Here is an 18,175-nt window from a genome sequence, read left to right on the forward strand (position 1 = left end):
CTTGGAGAATTTGGGGCATTACTTTACTAGCGTGTGAGATGAGTGCAATTGTGCAGTAGTTTTAGCATTCTTTGGCATTGCCTTTCTTAGGGATTGGAATGAAAACTGACCTTTTCCAGTCCTATGGCCACTGCTGAGTTTTCCAAATTTTCTGACATATCAAGTGCAGCACTTTTAATAGCATCATCTTTTAGGATTTAAAATAGCTCAGCTGGAATTTCAACACCTCTACTAGCTTTGTATGTAGTGATGCTTCCTAAGGCCCACTTGACTTTACATTCCAGGATGTCTGGATCTAGGTGAGTGATCACACCATTGTGGTTATCCGGGTCATGATGATCTTTTTTGTACAGTTCCTCTGTGTATTCTTGCCACCTCTTCTTAATATTTTCTGCTTCTGTTAGACCCATTCCATTTCTGTCCTTTATTGAGCCCATTTTTGCATAAAATGTTCCCTTGGTATCTCTAATTTTCTTGAAGAGATGTCTAGTCCTTCCCATTGTATTATTGTCCTCTATTTCGTTGCACTGATCACTGAGGAAGGCTTTCTTATCTCTCCTTGCTATTCTTTGGAACTCTGCATTGAAATGGGTATGTCTTTCCTTTTCTCCTTTGCTTTTCACTTCTTTTCACAGCTATTTGTAAGGCCTCCTCAGACAGCCATTTTGCTTTTTTGCATTTCTTTTTCTTGGGGATGGTCATGATCCCTGTCTCCTGTACAATGTCATGAACCTCCATCCATAGTTCATCAGGTACTCTGTCTATCAGATCTAGGCCCTTAAATCTATTTCTCACTTTCACTGTATAGTCATAAGGGATTTGATTTAGGTCATATCTGAATGGTCTAGCAGTTTTCCCTACTTTCTTCAATTTAAGTCTGAATTTGGCAATAAGGAGTTCATGATCTGAGCCACAGTCAGCTCCTGGTCTTGTTTTTGCTGACTGTATAGAGCTTCTCCATCTTTGGCTGCAAAGAATATAATCAATCTGATTTCCGTATTGGCCACCTGGTGATGTCCATGTGTAGAATCTTCTCTTGTGTTTTTGGAAGAGGGTGTTTGCTATGACCAGTGCCTTCTCTGGGCAAAACTCTGTTAGCCTTTGCCCTGCTTCATTCTGTACTTGAAGCCAAATTTGCCTGTTATTTTAGGTGTTTCTTGACTTCCTGATTTTACATTCCAGGCCCTTATAATGAAAAGGACATCTTTTTTGTGTGTTAGTTCTAAAAGGTTTTTTGGTTAGGTTGTCTATTTTTCTGAGAGTGAGTTGTACGAGTTGCTTGTGTATTTTGAAGATTAATCTTTTGTCGGTTGTCTTATTTGCAATATTTTCTCCCATTCTGAGGGTTGTCTTTTCATTTTGTTTATTTTATTTGCTGTGCAAAAGCTTTTGAATGCTTAGCTGCTCAGTCATCTCTGACTCTTTGTATTGATTAGCTCTAGTAATCCTCTGATGGTATCTTTAGGGTTTTCTATGTACAGTGTATCACCTGCAAAGAGTGAGAGTTTTACTTGTTCTTTTCCAATGTAGATTTCTTTTATTTATTTTTCTTCTCCGATTGCCATGGGTGGACTTCCAAAACTTTGTTGAATAACAGTGGTGAAAGTGGTTATTAATTGCAATTGTCTTGTCTTGTTCTTGATCTTAGAAGAAATGTTTTCAGTTTTTTACCATTGAGAATAATGTTTGCTGTTTTTTACATATTACTTTTTAAATAACTTTATGAAGTCATTTTAACAGAGAAAAACAAATCAAAGGGAAAATCCATCATCCCACCACCACCACCAAAAAAGAAAAGAAAAACCCTCAACATTAAAATAATCATTAGATATTCCAGATATAACAGAAGCATTTGGGAAAGTCCCCAGTTTCAAAAGTTGTTTACTAGTAAGCAAACCCTGCTGGATCTTCCTGATTGGCTCTTTCAGATCCCCACTCCTTTTCTCTGCAACTTTCTCTGGACCCCTTCCTGAAGGTTGGCTTTTACGGGCTACATCAGTGGCTCCCTGGTTACCTGGTATCTACATGGGAACTGTCAGGGGAGGCACGAGCTGACAGGGAAGGAGGGAGAGGCAAATTACATTCATGGGACTAAGACATACAAACCACTAGGTAAAAGAGATAAGCAACAAGAATATATTGTATAGCAATTAAGACTATTAATTATAATAATTTTTAACAGAGTACAGCATATAAAAGTACCAACATACCAGGCTATACACATGAAATTAATATGAATATGTAAATCAACTATACATCAATAGAAAAGATAGGGGCAGAGTTTGGGCAACAAATTGAGGGAAGACAGAATAATTGTTAAAGGACTATTGTCCAGTTACTGAGTATACAATTAAGGGGCTGCACCAAGTTAAGCATATTTCCATGTGCTTATTGGCCATTTACACATGCCATTTACACACATGGATGTGTCTTTCAAATGATCTGCAAATATATGAAACTGTATTTTATCATTGAAATATACTTTAGTTATTACATTGCCATGTATTTTGGCTAGAATAAATTTATCAAATCTATGTACTGCAAATATTTTCCTAGTATATGGTTTGCTTATGAATAGTTTGATAGGTATTCTAATTTGAAAGAAGTTTATCTTTTTTTTCTTCTTTGGGATCTCCTGTTTAAGAAATGGCTAAGAAATCTATGCCTACACGAAGACATTTTCCTATGTTTTCTTTTAGAAGACACATTTAAGTTTTGTGTTTGTTGTTTTGATACACTTTAATTTTTGTGTATGCTGTTAAATAGAGATCAAATTTAATAGTTTTCTCATGAAAAGTTAATATTTCCAAGCATCAGGTTCTTAAGTTTTTCTTTCTCTTTCTCTTTGGAATTGTTTCTTTGGAATTGTCTTATTACTTGGTTAAAAAAAAAACAATTAACTGTATAGATGAGGATCTTTTTCTGAATATTCTATTTTATCTGTTATTCATTTGTCTGTTTTATAACAAAAAACTCAATCTTTATTTGAACATTACACTAAACTTTAAAATCAGTAAGTTCTTTGTGTCACTTAAAGTTCTCCAAAAAGCAAATGCCAAGAAATATCAGACTTGCAAGACATTTATTACTTCCCTGATAGCTCAGTTGGTAAATAATCTGCCTGCAAGGCAGGATACCCTGGTTTGATTCCTGGGTCCAGAAGATCCACTGGAGAAGGATAGGCTACCTACTCCCATATTCTTGGGCTTCCCTTGTTGCTCAGCTGATAAAGAATCTGACTGGAATGTGGGAGACCTGGGTTCGATCCCTGGGCTGAGAAGGTCCCCTGGAGAAGGGAGCAGTTACCCACTCCAGCAATCTGGCCCGGAGAATTCCAGGGACTGTATAGTTCATGGGGTCGCAAAGAGTTGGACACGACTGAGGGACTTGCACTATCTTTCACTTTTAAGACGCTTACTATAAAACAGTCTATGAAGGCTAAAACAGGAGGCTGAAAGTCCATGACAAAGGCCTTCAGACCTCAGTGAAAATCTGACATCTAAGAAGGAGACGACAGAGGATGAGATGGCTGGATGGCATCACCGACTCGATGGACATGAGTTTGAGTAAACTCCGGGAGTTGGTGATGGACACGGAGGCCTGGAGTGCTGCGATTCATGGGGTCGCAAAGAGTCAGACACGACTGAGCTACTGAACTGAACTGAGCTGAACTGAAGAAAGGAGAGAGAGAAGGAAAATCCCAGGCCACAGTGCAGTTCTATAATTCTCATTAATAATGATATAAAGTCCCTAACCAAAGACTGTCTATCAGGAGATGCATGTATAATATATAACATATAAAATGGCCAGCTCCTATGTGACCCACCATGCCAAACTGTTGGCTGAGGACATCTCTGAGTAAGCATGGACTCTGCCTGAACACTATGGTGGATCCAAAGCAGTATAAGCTACAGACAGTGACTGATGCTCCCCACAGCTACTTATCTTGCCTGGGAGCTGAGCAGCATGTCTGGAGCTGTGAAAGTCCACCTCAAAGAAATAAATGATACCCCTCTGATTTATTTACTAGTATTTGTATTTACTATAATATTCCCTTTATTATTTATAGCAATAAAATTTATTATTGTTGTTATTCAAACAAGATAACACAATTTAACAAGTATTTTTTTATCCTCCAAATACACCTGATATTCCAAATATACAAGCTGAAAAGGTACTGGAGAAATAGGAAACTTACAGAAAACAGCAACTACTTTAAAAATTACCTTATCAGTGAGACAAGGTGCTACAATCAAATGTTGAAATCCTAACCCCCCCAATGATAATGATATTAGAAGAAAGGACCCTCAGGAGGTTCTTAAGTCATGAAGATGGAACCCTCACAATTGAGATGAGTGCATTGAAAAAGACATTTCACAGAAATCACTAGCCCTTTCCACCAAGTAAGCATATAATGAGAAGGGTGTAGCCCAGAAAAGTGCTCTCACTCATTTATGCTGGTATCCTGATCCTAGACTTCCAACCTTCAGAACTGTGAGAAATAAATTTCTGTTGTTTATAAGTCATTGAGTCTGTGGTATTTTGTTACACTAGCCTGAATGCACTGAAACAGGTTTAAATAAGCTCAAGAACCATTGAAAGGAATATAGTTTATTATCATTAGCATATGACTTTTTTCATGATAAATCTCATTAGATGAATAAAACAATGTCTAACATATTTCTCCTAACCTAATGTGCAATATTTTCCTTTACAGTGATAAATAACAAACTCTGCAGTAAGAACTATATGCTCTTTTTCAAAACATTTTATATCATTTTATATAATAACAAATGCAAGTTCTATAATAAAGCAGCCAGTCCCCTTACTGGGATCCTAAGGTACATGTGTATTATTCCTTTAATTGTATTCTGTTAATGCCATCTTTGGCAATAAAAGATGGAACTACGTATATTCTCTTTAGTATTACATGACCTGGGCTTATGGAGGCTCTCAAAAACAGGTGATACTATGGTACAAATTTTACAATTTGCCAAGGGAATAAGAAAGAACAAAACTAAAAAGTAAGTTGATAAGAAACATAGAACAGAAGGAACAGATCAGAAAATATGATAGCACTTTAAGCTATATACTAGTTTGTATTAAGACAATTTATTGAATCCTGTTGCTTATACCAGCAATATTATCAACAAGCATGAAAATGCTTCTATAGTATTTGGCACTTCTGTGTTTAGACAGGCAAAGTGTAATTTTAAATTTCTATGATTCATACTTCATCACATTTGTACACAGTAGGAATAACACAAAAGATAGAAGTATAAAAAATTATATTTAAAGAGGCCAGCATATTTGTTCTTTTTATAAACAAGTTGCTATTCAGTAAACTGATATGAGGTACAAGAAATACAGGGGACAAATATGAGATAAGACCAGAAGTAATAAGTATTATTCCAAATATAACACAATCTGTGGAAGTAACATGGTGATAAACAAAGACTCTTCTTGAAAAATACCAATAAAAACTAACAAAAACTTGAATTGCTTTACAATATTGCCTCTTCAAATTAGAACATAGTTCTCCTCGGGGTTTTAAACAGGGATTTCCTCAGTGTCACTTTGATATCCTTGTTCCTCAAACTGTAAATCAAAGGATTAAGCATGGGCACCACATTAGTATAAAAAACAGAAGAAATTTTTCCCAGGTCCATAGATCCAGGAGAAGAATATTTAAGGTACATGAATGCTGCTGAACCAAAAAAAAGAGAAAGAGCAATCATGTGGGAACTACAGGTACTGAAGGCTTTTGATCTTCCTTGAGTGGATTTGATATGAAGAATACTAGTGAGGATGAAGATGTAAGAAATTAGGATGGTGAAACTGGGTACTGTGATGTTAATACCCACAACAATGAGAACTACCACCTCATTGACATAGGTGCTGGTACAAGAGAGTTGGAGGAGCGGGAGGATGTCACACAAGTAATGGTTGATGACATTAACACTGCAGAAGGTCAGTCTAAGCAGGCACCCTGTGTGGGCAGATGCTCCAGCAAACCCCATCACATATGCAGCCAAAGAGAGCACCAAACAGACCTGATGGGACATGGAGACCTTATACAGCAAGGGATTACAGATGGCCACATAGCGATCATAGGCCATTGAGGTCAACATATAGCACTCAGAGATGACAAAAAAGAGAAAGAAAAACAGCTGAGTCATGCACCCCACATAAGAGATGATATTCTCCCTGAATACAAAGTTCATCAGCATCTTGGGGGTGAAAACAGAAGAGTAACAGAGATCAACGAAGGACAGGTTGAAGAGGAAATAGTACATGGGGGTGTGGAGGTGAGAATTTAGACCAATAAGAATGATCAAGCCCAGGTTGCCCACCACGGTGACAACACAGATCATTAGAAACAGGTAAAAGAGGGGTTGCTGGAGCTCGGGACGGTCTGTTAATCCAGCAAGAATAAATTCAGTCACTAAGGAGTCATTTCTAGCCAGCATTCTATTCTCAATTTCAGAAATCTGTGAGAACAGAAGAAAAGTTCATTAGTAGGGAACACAGCTCTGTCCTTACAAAATCACTTTTATATGAGTTTTATTTATGAGACAGAGTCTCAGACTGGCAGAAATCATGTACATCCTCCCCCTGCTTCATAGTGTTTGGAGGCACGCACATCTCAACATTTAAATCACTCTTTTTTTATCAAATTTATTTATTTTTAATTGAAGGATAATTGCTTTTCAATATTGCATTGTTATCTACCAAGCATCAACATGAATCAGCCATAGGTTTACCTATGTCCCCTCCCATGTCTTTTGCTTTCATAAGTTGTATGGGACAAATCATGGCTCTAACTTTATTTTTACTAAAAGATAAAGGGATGGGGCAGCTGAGAAACAAATCTACCTGTTGACAAGTTTCAGTAGTGGGACTGTATCCCCATCTCTCTAACCTACTCATCTGACTGGTCACTTTTTCATTTCTACTCAAGTTTCCACCACTCTACTAGATATCTCAGTTTCCCTATGATGACCTTCAAGAAAGAGAGAATTCCTATAGAGCAGAGGTCACACCAATATTCTGCTTCCTGGAAGGAAGTTGTTAACAGTCTATAGGAGTTACAGACATTTAACCACAAGATATCATGAAGTCAATAATTGGTAACAGGTATGGAGGAGAACCTTGGTGGCCTAAACATATACTCCATTGTTTCTACACATTCTCCTGCTCTATTCCATCCTAAAAGAACAGAGGATGAATAAAACAAGGTAGATGTACTTACCATGTTTTGTAGGATAGCATGAAAGAGAAATAAATTAATTTGGGTGCTGATTAAATTAGGTGTTAAGTTAGTGAAAACAAACCAAGCTGTATTCTTATAATGACATGTAAAGTTGTATAATACATATATTTCAACAAAAAAAATTTTAGGAGAAAAATATTTTCTTCCTCTGATTGCTATGTTCTGGATTTGTCACTTGGAACTGCTATAGTTCCCCTGCTACCAGAATGAGGACAAAGCCAACACAGAGGATATGCTCAGAACAATACAAGCAGTTGAGTCAGAGATCCAGACCTTGGAGTTTCTTGTTATTCAATATAAACACTTTTCCTCATTTTTTAGCAACAGAGAAAAAAAGAAACTTGGTTAGCTCACATTCCTTCCATTGAGGAAACTCAGTGCCAAGTAACTTCATATGTATTTCACCTCCTCTGTTCTGGAAGAACTGGCTTTGGAGATATCGACACTGAACAGATGCAGTCACAGAATCTTCTCCCTGTGTTGGCAAGAGTCAGAGCACTGATACAGCAGTCGGAATGTTACAGAAGTTAATCTAAGGTTCAGATTAAAGTTGTAGCTATAAATCTATTAGGAGACTGTAAAGGGAAACCACAGACTAGGCAGCTACAGCTATCTTGTAGATTTCATGGCATTTGCTTAAGGTTTGTAATTTTTTTATACCTGATTAGAAATCCAGGTCTAACTCTCCCCTAAGACCTTCCCATTGTGACAAGCTCTGCAAGCAAGAAATTGGTGTCTATTTTTACACCCTAATCATGACAGTAAATGTTAGTTTTCCTTCAGGGAACGTACATCTCCTGGGACATAGAAAAAGATCCTCTCTGTTCTTCATAAAAATGAAAATAACTAATGTCACTGAAAATTTCATTAACTGTCATTCCAGGTAACATATTAATTTTTGTAGAAATTTATAAACGCTTCAGTAAAGGTTATTTACTTGCTTTGTAAAATAGTTTGAATATCTTTAAATATTTATGAACATTTTATAGACATATAGTAAAAGGATTTTTTTATTGCTTTTAGACATTATTGTTGCATTTAGACATTATTGTTTCAGTAAAATGCTATTAGGTATAATTCTAATCCAATATTCCACGAAAATTTAGTTTGGGCTGTTCTGACTCAATATGTCTTTGCTTTTAATAAATTAAGTCTATAAAAAAATCAGGGGCTTCTCTGGTAGATCAGCTGGTAAAGAATCCTCTGGAATACAGGAGGCCCTGTCTCAATTCCTGGGTCAGAAAGATCCCCTGGAGAAGGGATAGGCTACCCACTCCAGTATTCTTGGGCTTCCTTGGTGCCACAGACAATAAAGAATCCACCTGCAATGTGGGAGACCTGGGTTCAATCCCTGAGTTGGGAAAATCCCCTGGGGGAGGGCATGGCAACCCACTCCAATATTCTTGCTTGGAGAATCCCCATGGACAGAGCAGTCTGGAGGGCTACAATCCATGGAGTCGCAAAGAGTCGGACATGACTGAGTGACTAAGCATAGAGCATATAAGAAAATCACTGTTCAAAGACTTATATTTCAAGAAAATATGACTTTAAAATTCCTAGATATGTATTAACTTCTATTCATGCTTATGAGCAGCTAACACTTATTTTGAAATAAGTATAGATCCACAGGGAATTGCTAAAATAATGTAGAGTCCCTTGAACGCCATGAAGCTTCCTATCATGACGACAACTTTCACAATTGTTGTGTAACAGTAAAACCAGGAAATGGACACTGGTTTAGTAATGGTAACAAGACTTCAGGACTGCAGACAGTGAGATTTTAGCAGTTTTATATGCACTGAGTGTTTACACTGTGTGTGTGTACATGTGTGTAGATCTACGCAATTTGATTCTTTGTATATATTCATGTAACAACACCAAGACTGGATACAGACTGTTTCACCACCTATAGAAATTCTTATACTACTCTTTTATAGTCACACCCATCCCCTTCCACCTTCATTTCTGTTTTCTTCATCTCTATCTCTTTCATCTCCACCTCCATAGTCAAGTCATTTGGAGGATAATAAATGAAATCAAACAATATGCAATTTCTGAGACTGGCTTTTTTCACTAGCCATGATGCCTTAAATGTTCATCCCATTTGTTGCATGTATCAATAGCCATTTCCCTTACTATTGAGCAGCATTCCATTTTTTACAATTTAAGTTTATTCCACCTTCAGCAGTAATTTAAATATTACTATATTCTTGTATTTATACAAAAGTAAATGTTTTATTTATGGAAAATGTTTCAGGGGCAGAGGCTAGAAATCACAGTTGAAGCTGATTCTTCTCTGAATCCTCTTTAAGCCAATTTGAGTCAAGGCTCTCATTCTTCTTTCTCTATGATTAAAGACTGAGACATCCAGATTTTTAGCAGGTTTTTAATAACTGGTCAAAGCTAAGGGGAAAGCAAGGAATGCCCTACCACTACACTTTGTGAGAGTGTACAGCATCATTATCAGTCATAAGCAAATTAGTCAGGAAAAGGCATTTGGCTATAACAAAATTTCTATTATCTAAATTTATTATCACTCATTCAATCCCAGTACACATGTGATAGTTTCAGAACTGCAAATCAATACCAGTGTGAGAAATACATTTACTGTCTGGAGTACATTGCTTGTATACAGTTTTACTTTTCCCCCTTTTCTCCTTACAATGTATAGTCAAATAAGTAGGTAACACCATCAAAGAAAGAATTTACAGATACACAAAAGGGAAAGTCTACCATGAATCCTATGATGCTAGATTAGAGTCAGAGATAACATGTTTCTATCAAATATATATTAAGATTCATTGTTATTCAGTCACTAAGTCATATCTGATTCTTTGAAACCCCAAAGATTTGCAGCACACCATAAGAGTCACAGTTTTAGGGAATGGCCACTCTTTCTTGGATTTTACCTCCAGAACACCCCAGCAGGTTCTCACAGTGAAGATCTGAGAAAGAACCACCTTGGAAAGAGTAATATTTGTAACAATTATTAGTAACAAATAGTACTAATTATTGGTAAAAAATACTATTAATTACTAGTAACAAATAGTACTAACAAATAGTACAAAAAAAATTCACTTAGAACACCCTTTTCCTCAAAGTCTTACTCAGTGCAACTTGGACATCTTTGTTCCTCAAACTGTAGATGAAAGGATTCACCATTGGCCCCACAATGGTGTAAAAAATTGTGGACACTTTATCTTCATCCAGAGACCCAGCAGGAAAAGGCTTGAGATACATGAATGCAGATGATCCAAAGAAAATAGAAACCACAATTATGTGGGAGCTGCAGGTACTGAAGGCTTTGGACCTACCCTCTGCAGAACGGATATGAAGGATGTTCAAGAGGATCAAGGTGTAAGAAATGGAGATGGTGACACTGGGCACTATGACATTGACACCCACCACAATGAAAATCACCAGCTCATTGATGGAGGTGCTTGTGCAGGAGAGCTGGAGGAGAGGAGGAATGTCACACATGTAGTGATTGATGATGTTTCCATCGCAGAAGGAGAGTCGCAGCATGCACCCAGTGTGGGCCATGGCACCCACAAGCCCCATTGCGTATACACCCACCGTCAGCATGAGGCAGACCTGATGGGACATGGAGACCTTGTAGAGCAGGGGCTTACAGATGGCCACGTATCGGTCATAGGCCATTGACGTCAAAATACAGCACTCATCAATAACAAAGAAGGAGAAGAAGCAGAGCTGAGTCATGCACTCTGCATAAGAGATGATGTTCTGGCCCACAAAACTCATCAGCATTTTAGGGGTAATGACAGAGGAGTGGCAGAGATCAATGAAGGAAAGGTTGAAGAGAAAGTAGTACATGGGAGTGTGCAGGTGAGGGTTCAGAGCAATAAGAATAATCAAGCCTACGTTCCCCACCACAGTGACCACATAAATTGCTAAGAAAATGAAAAAGAGAGGCAGCTGGAGTTCTGGCTTCTGTGTTAAACCCAGCAGGATAAACTCAGTCACTGAAGAGTCATTCTCTGGGGCCATTCTTCCCTAGGACACACCTGGAGAACAGGACAGAGGGTAATGTTAAAATGAGTACCCCGCTCTCTCCACCCAACCCCACTCTAATGAGAGAGACCCAGAATGCGAGAAGGAACCCCAGCCCACCCCTCTGTGCCTTTGTTTTCTCTTCTGTATAAAGGCTGAGGGAATTTTTAAAGATGTGTATCAAAAACACTAATGGGCAAGTTCTACAGGGATTAGATTCAGTGACCCTGAACCTCATGACAGCAGCCTCGCTGCTCCGCTTCTGCTCTGACAGTTACCAGGCCCACCCGATGAACAGTGGTCATCTCAGCAGAGAGAAGACGTGTCATTTCAGGGAGTCCCAGGCTTCCACAGATGAGGTGTGGAAGACGAGTAACAGGACAGATAAAATGCAACACTCACCTCATGAGGACCTCAGTCCTGCTGGGTTAATTGAGCTCAGAGAAATAAAATCACTTTCATCCTTCCCAAATGTCAGGTAAAGGACTTCTACAAGCTCTCAGAAAGGTCCTAATGTCTCTCCTTGCTAAATTCAGCACAGAATCAGATCCAAAGTCAGATTTGGATCAGTTTTGGAAGCTTCTAAATGACAAAATCAAGGTCAGCTCACCTTATTAATTAACTCTTCTACATTATTTGCATGGAAGGGCAAGTGGCTTTGATGAATTTTGAGGAAGAACAACCTAAAACAGGAGTTTTCTGTTGTTTTGTTTTCAGTGAGTTTTAGACTGATGAAGCCAGAGCAGACCTCAGTAGCTCTGGCTCTGAGATGCCACGAGTTACAGGTCATGATTCCTGATGGTGGCTCTGCAGAGTGTCCTCTCCAGACTAGGGGGTGTAAATAGCATCTGCTGGTGCCCAGGGAGCCACCTGCTAATTTGACCCACGGGTTTTTATGACTTGGGAAATCCTAGGAACCTGATTAAAAATTAAAAGACCTGTGTTTTCTTAGTGTTTTCCCCAGAGGTCAGACTTTGAGGCAAAAAGAAATTACGTACTTTGCATATTCAGCCTAGTTCATGATAACAACACTGACTTATATGAAGTATACCATTTTACAGATCTTTTAGTTTCTTACAAAATAGGACATATCCCCAAAGAGAAAAGCAGAATCTCCCCTCCATCCACGTGGTTTCTTTCTAGCATCTATCACTATATGAAATACTATACATTTATTTGTTTCCTGCATGTTCCCACCACACATAAACACACATTTATGTACTCACAAAATCTAAGCTATATTTTTTTCTACTTTCTTCAGAGTTATTTGTGTAGCACCTCAGAGCAATACTTGGCACATAATAGGCACCCAATAAATATTTGTATAATAAAAGAATAAAGGAATGAGGATCCCTTTCCCATCTTTCCTGGAACCTATGTTGGACACTACAGCAAAATTCTTGCCCTGCAGGCAAAGGCTTATGTAGTGCTGGTGTTTTTCTTTGCAGACCTGAGTGTAAGACAGGAAAGACATCAGTAAGGCATGTAAGGTCACTGCTAAACTCTTAGATCTCATCTAAGAGCACTTCAGATCAAAGCTGCTGAATTCAGAGAAAATAATATAATTACCATCTTCCCTGAATGTCACAAAGAGGATTTCCACAAATTCTCAGAAAAGTCTCAATGTCTCTCCCTGACAGCATAGATCAAAAGGCAGATTTGGGTCAATAGAAGCAGCTTTCAAATGCCAAAATTAAGGTCAGCTCACTATCGGAAGCCATTAGGAACCATTCGAGATTTTCATTTCTTTTTTTGACATGGCATTGAAATCATCTAAGTGCAAGCTTAGAAAGATTAATATGGCAACAGCTGGTAGAATGGCCTGGCATAAGAGAGACTGGAGACAAGGTGACTCACAAAAGGCAATTAAAATGGTCAGCGAATGATAAAAATGCCCTGAATTAACTGTGCTACTGTGAATAATTCCAAGAAACAAACACATGCGAGAGATACTGAAAGGAAAGTCAGTAGAGCTTCTCACAAATGGGATAGAAATAGACAAAAATCCCAAAGACATTAGCCTAGGTGCTAGGTTAAACTGTGATGTTACTACAAACAGAAAATTCAGAAAGAGTAGGAATATTCATAAACATTATGCATTCAGTTGTGAACATGCTGATCTTGAGTTCCCAGCTGGACAAACAAGTAGAAGTATGGGAACCCACTGCAGTATTTTTGCCTGAAAAATCCCATGAACAAAGAAGCCTGGTGGGTTTCATAGTCCATGGGGTCACAAAGAGTTGGACACAACTGAGCAACTAAAAAGAAGTATGCAACCCAAATAAGGCTAAATAATGCTCAAGAGGAAGACAAGAATCTGATAAAAAAGATCTGGGGACCATTTCCACAGAGGTTAACGTCATGGAGTCAGGGGAACTCAATGAGAAAGAATAAAGACAGCAGAGACACAAAAAAATTTTGTAAAATCTTTCATATGGATTACACATAGGACATTCGAAAATCCAATCATTACTAAAATGAGTCACAACTATTATTACCAGATCCTTAGAAATAACAAAAGTACCAAAAGTTACTCAGGACAAACTTGAAATGTGTCCCACAAGATAGATATTTTGGGGCTTAGTCTTGATGAGGACCTTAGAGATTCATTAAAACATTGTTTTCTATAAAAATGTTAGAAGTCTTATTTACATTATGCAGGAAACAGAAACACTCTCTCCAAGTTTATATTACACGAAGTTACATTACAAGAAAGTTTATGGCAAAGTGCTAAACTATGGCAAAGTTAAAGGTCATTCTTTCATCTTTAATACAACCAGTGTAAATACAGGCAGAGAAATGATTGTAGAGATACTCAGCTTATTCCTAACATTGCAAAACTAACTCATTACCCTCCTTTCTTCTATCTACATAATGGTCACAGTAGCCTGATTTAGTTATAACAAAACGTATCAAACAGTCATCCTTTTCACTGAACTATATCTTTTGCTAAATCCTGGCTCCTTTTTTTAACTCAAGCCCAATATGTTCTAACTTAACAAAGTCAGCAGTAGATTAAGTTTCATACTAGTGAAAAAAGAGAGTGAAAAAGTTGGCTTAAAACTCAACATTCAGAAAACTAAGATCATGGCATCTGGTCCAATCGCTTCATGGGAAATAGATGGGGAAACACTGCAAACAGTGGCTGACTATTTTTGGGGGCTCCAAAATCTTTGCAGATGGTGACTGCAGCCATGAAATTAAAAGATGCTTACTCCTTGGAAGGAAAGTTATGACCAACCTAGAGAGCATATTAAAAAGCAGAGACATTACTTTGCCAACAAAGGTCCATCTAGTCAAGGCTATGGTTTTTCCAGTGGTCATGTATGGATGTGAGAGTTGGACTGTGAAGAAAGCTGAGTGCAGAAGAATTGATGCTTTTAAACTGTGATGTTAGAGAAGACTCTTTGAGGGTCCCTTGGACTGCAAGGAGATCCAACCAGTCCATCCTAAAGGAGATCAGTCCTGGGTGTTCACTGGAAGGACTGATGCTGAAGCTGAAACTCCAGTACTTTGGCCACCTCATGCGAAGAGTTGACTCATTGGAAAAGACCCTGATGCTGGGAGGGATTGGGGGCAGAAGGAGAAGGGGACAACAGAGGATGAGATAGCTGGATGGCATCACCAACTCAATGGACATGAGTTTGAGTAATCTCCGGGAGTTGGTGATGGACAGAGAGGCCTGACATGTTCATGGGATCGCAAAGAGTCGGACATGACTAAGCAACTGAACTGAACTGATACTATCATAAAGGTGCAAAAAATGTAAATATTTATTAACTAAATAGGATTTTAATTTGCAGTATTATGTCACACTAAGCTAAGCTGCTGCAAACATCCAGAATCATTGGCTAATATATTTTTAAATGTAACTCTGTAATAAAAAGAAAATTAAATCTACAAGTGCCAGAAAGGAAATGGGAAGGCAGAATCTAATTCAGCAGATCTGAGGTGGGGTTCTAGATTCTTATTTTTTTTTTAAGGTGTAAAGTCTAGTCTAAATTCATGTTTTTGCATAGGGACATCTGGTCTTTCTAGTACCAATTGTTATGAAGACTATCATTTCTCCATTTATTGTTTTTGCTCTTTTGTCAAAGATCAGTTGACTATATTATATAGGTCTACTTCCAAATTCTCTCTTTTAATCCACTGTCTTTTCCTTCAACACCACACTGACTTGTTGTCTATAGTTTTATAGGGAGTCTTGGGCTTCCCAGGTGGCGCTAGTGGTAAAGAACCCGACTGCCGATGCAGGAGACATAACAGACGCAGGTTCATTCCCTGGGTGGGGAAGATCCCCTGTAGGATGGCATGGCAACCCACTCCAGTATTCTTGCCTGGAAAATTCCATGTACAGAGGGGCTTGGTGGTCCTTGGTCCATAGGGTCGCAAAGAATCTGACACAACTGAACTGAATTAACATGCACACACACATAGAATCTTAAAGTTGGACAGTCTCTCTCCTGTAACTCTCTTCTCCTTCAGTACTGTATTTGATATTCTGGGTCTTTTGACTTTCTATATAAACTTTAGAAACAGTTCCTTTTTTTATTTCTTGATTTTATTTATTTGGTTGCTCCAGATCTTAGTTGCTGCATTATTGTTATTTAGTTGATAAGTCATGTCCAATTCTTTTGTGACCCCATGCACTGTACCCCACCAGGCTCCTCTGTTCATGGGATTTCCCAGGCAAGAGTACTGGCGAGGGTTGCCATTTCCTTCTCCAGAGGAGCTTCCCATCCAGGAAGCAAACCCACATCACCTGCATTGCAGGGGGATTCTTTACCACTGAGTTCATTTGTTTGTTTGGTAGTTCTTGCTGTCAATTTTGAGGGACTGTCTACAGAGATAATCATATCATCTAAGAACACAGGCAGCTGTATTTCTTTTTTTCTAGTATGTATTTAAAAACTGTTTAAAGTTATCATTCCAAGATACAGGCTCAAATATTAGTATGTTTGAAAAAATGTACCTCAGCATCCTTTGTCCCAAGGAAAATCAAATCAAAATTATAATGAGATACCACTGCATATACACCGGAATGGCTAAAATTAATAAGACTGTCTACACCAAGTGTACATTTGGATATGGCACTCCTGGAGCTTTCATACACTGCTGTTGGAAGAGAAAAATTGGATCGTTACTTTAGAAAGTAAACTGGTATTTTCTAATAAGGTTGCACACATAGGTAGCATCTGATCCAGACATTCTACCACTGTTATACATCATCCAGAAAAATTAGTGCATGTAAAAAAAAAAATACTTGTACAAGAATGTTTACTGAGGTTTTACTTTAATAGCCAAATTTCCATCAAGATGAGAATATAATAGATAATAAAATTGTAGAAAATACATTCAATGAGTTATTTCTCAGAAAAAAAAAATGCCCTATCACATGTGCCAATGTGCTTGAAATACACAAATCATTATGCTGATCAAAGACAGAAGACACAAAAAGAGTATAAACAGTATCATTTTATTCATAAGATTTTTAAGAACAGGAAAAATTACTTTGAAGTGACAGAAATCAGAGCAATTGTTACCTCAACTGGTGCATGAGAGTTGGCTATTGATTAGAAAGTGACATAAGGGAAATTTCTGGGGTCGTGGAAATGTTCCATATCTTCTTCTGGGTGATGATTAAATAACTTTATACTTAGGCAAAAAGTCTAATCTGTATATCTCATATTTTTATGTTTTATTATACATAAATTAAACCTCATAAATTACAATTTGAAATGTTTTTGTTAATAAGTAAAATTTGTGTAAAAACTTATGGAGCTTAATATTTTAAACAATATATTGTTCAGTAGACCACTAAGTAATTATTATGGAAGACTAGTCTATGTTTCAGTAATACATCTCTAATCTCTAATATCAGTATGAGGTAGACTCATCTACTCCTTTCCATACTACCCTTAGAGACACTGCTGTACCAGATGGGTCAGTAGTCTTACATGGGATTTGACTTGGGTGTTTCCATAAAGGATATTTCGACTTATATTGAATCCATGTCCCAAACCTGAGGAAATTCAATGAAGTTGACATAAAGAAAGAATCCCTGGAAAAAGAAATAATCAGAATCAACTGGGACATTAATTTCTTCCCATTTAAGCTTGTGCTCCATGAGCTCTGCCAATTGTCATAGTTTGTTTGTATTTCTATCACCAAGAGTGACAGTCAAGCTTGACTCTTTAAAAAAAAAAAAAATTTACAAATAATTTTAGTTTAAAAATATGGCAACCTTCATGTTTAACAGGAAATCTAACTGAAAACTAGCTTAAAATCAAGTGTGCAAAAAGCAGGAAAATGCAATCCAATGAGGAAAAACCTCAATCTGTAGAAATATGCTAAAAATAACACACATTTTAAGGTTAATAGACAAGAAAAAAGAGCTGTTATTAATATATGCTATACATTCAAGGAAAAATTTGCATGTTAAGGAAAGACACAAAGATATGAAAAAAAAAAAAATGCCGATTTCCATGATCTGAAAAATACAATCTATGAAATGGAAAAATGTTCCAAATCCAAAAAAAATACATAATCCCAAAATAATCATGAGAGAAACACTAGAAATCCCAATTGAGGGATATTCTACAAAATGTTGCTGCTGTTATTTAGTCGCTCAGTCTTGTCTTGACTCTTTAGTGACCCCGTAGACTGTAGCCCACCAGACTTCTCTGTCCATGGGATTTTCCAGTCAAGAATACTGGAGTGGGTTGCCATTTCCTTCTCCAGGGGATCTTCCTGACCTAGAGATGGAACCTACATCTCCTGCCCATGTCTCCCACATTGCAGGCAGGTTCTTTTACTGCTGAGCCACCAGGGAAGCCCATTCTACAAAATACCTAACACTCTTCAAAACTGTCAAACTCATCCAAAATACGG

The 18,175-nt window shown here is 37.7% G+C and overlaps 2 protein-coding genes across 2 annotated transcripts; both read right to left on the bottom strand.

Moving 5' to 3' along the window:
* Positions 1-5,525: 5,525 nt before the first annotated feature.
* On the bottom strand, positions 5,526-6,470 carry LOC136168757 (olfactory receptor 8B3-like). The gene has a single exon (XM_065936452.1). The coding sequence runs from the start codon at positions 6,468-6,470 to the stop codon at positions 5,526-5,528; it is 945 nt and encodes a 314-aa protein (XP_065792524.1).
* Positions 6,471-10,351: 3,881 nt separating this feature from the next.
* LOC136168816 (olfactory receptor 8B3-like) lies at positions 10,352-11,290 on the bottom strand. Its single transcript, XM_065936516.1, has one exon. The coding sequence runs from the start codon at positions 11,279-11,281 to the stop codon at positions 10,352-10,354; it is 930 nt and encodes a 309-aa protein (XP_065792588.1). The 5' UTR covers positions 11,282-11,290.
* Between the last annotated feature and the right edge of the window lie 6,885 nt (positions 11,291-18,175).

Source organism: Muntiacus reevesi, chromosome 5 (genome assembly GCF_963930625.1).
Source record: "Muntiacus reevesi chromosome 5, mMunRee1.1, whole genome shotgun sequence".
NCBI classification, from domain to species: domain Eukaryota; kingdom Metazoa; phylum Chordata; class Mammalia; order Artiodactyla; family Cervidae; genus Muntiacus; species Muntiacus reevesi.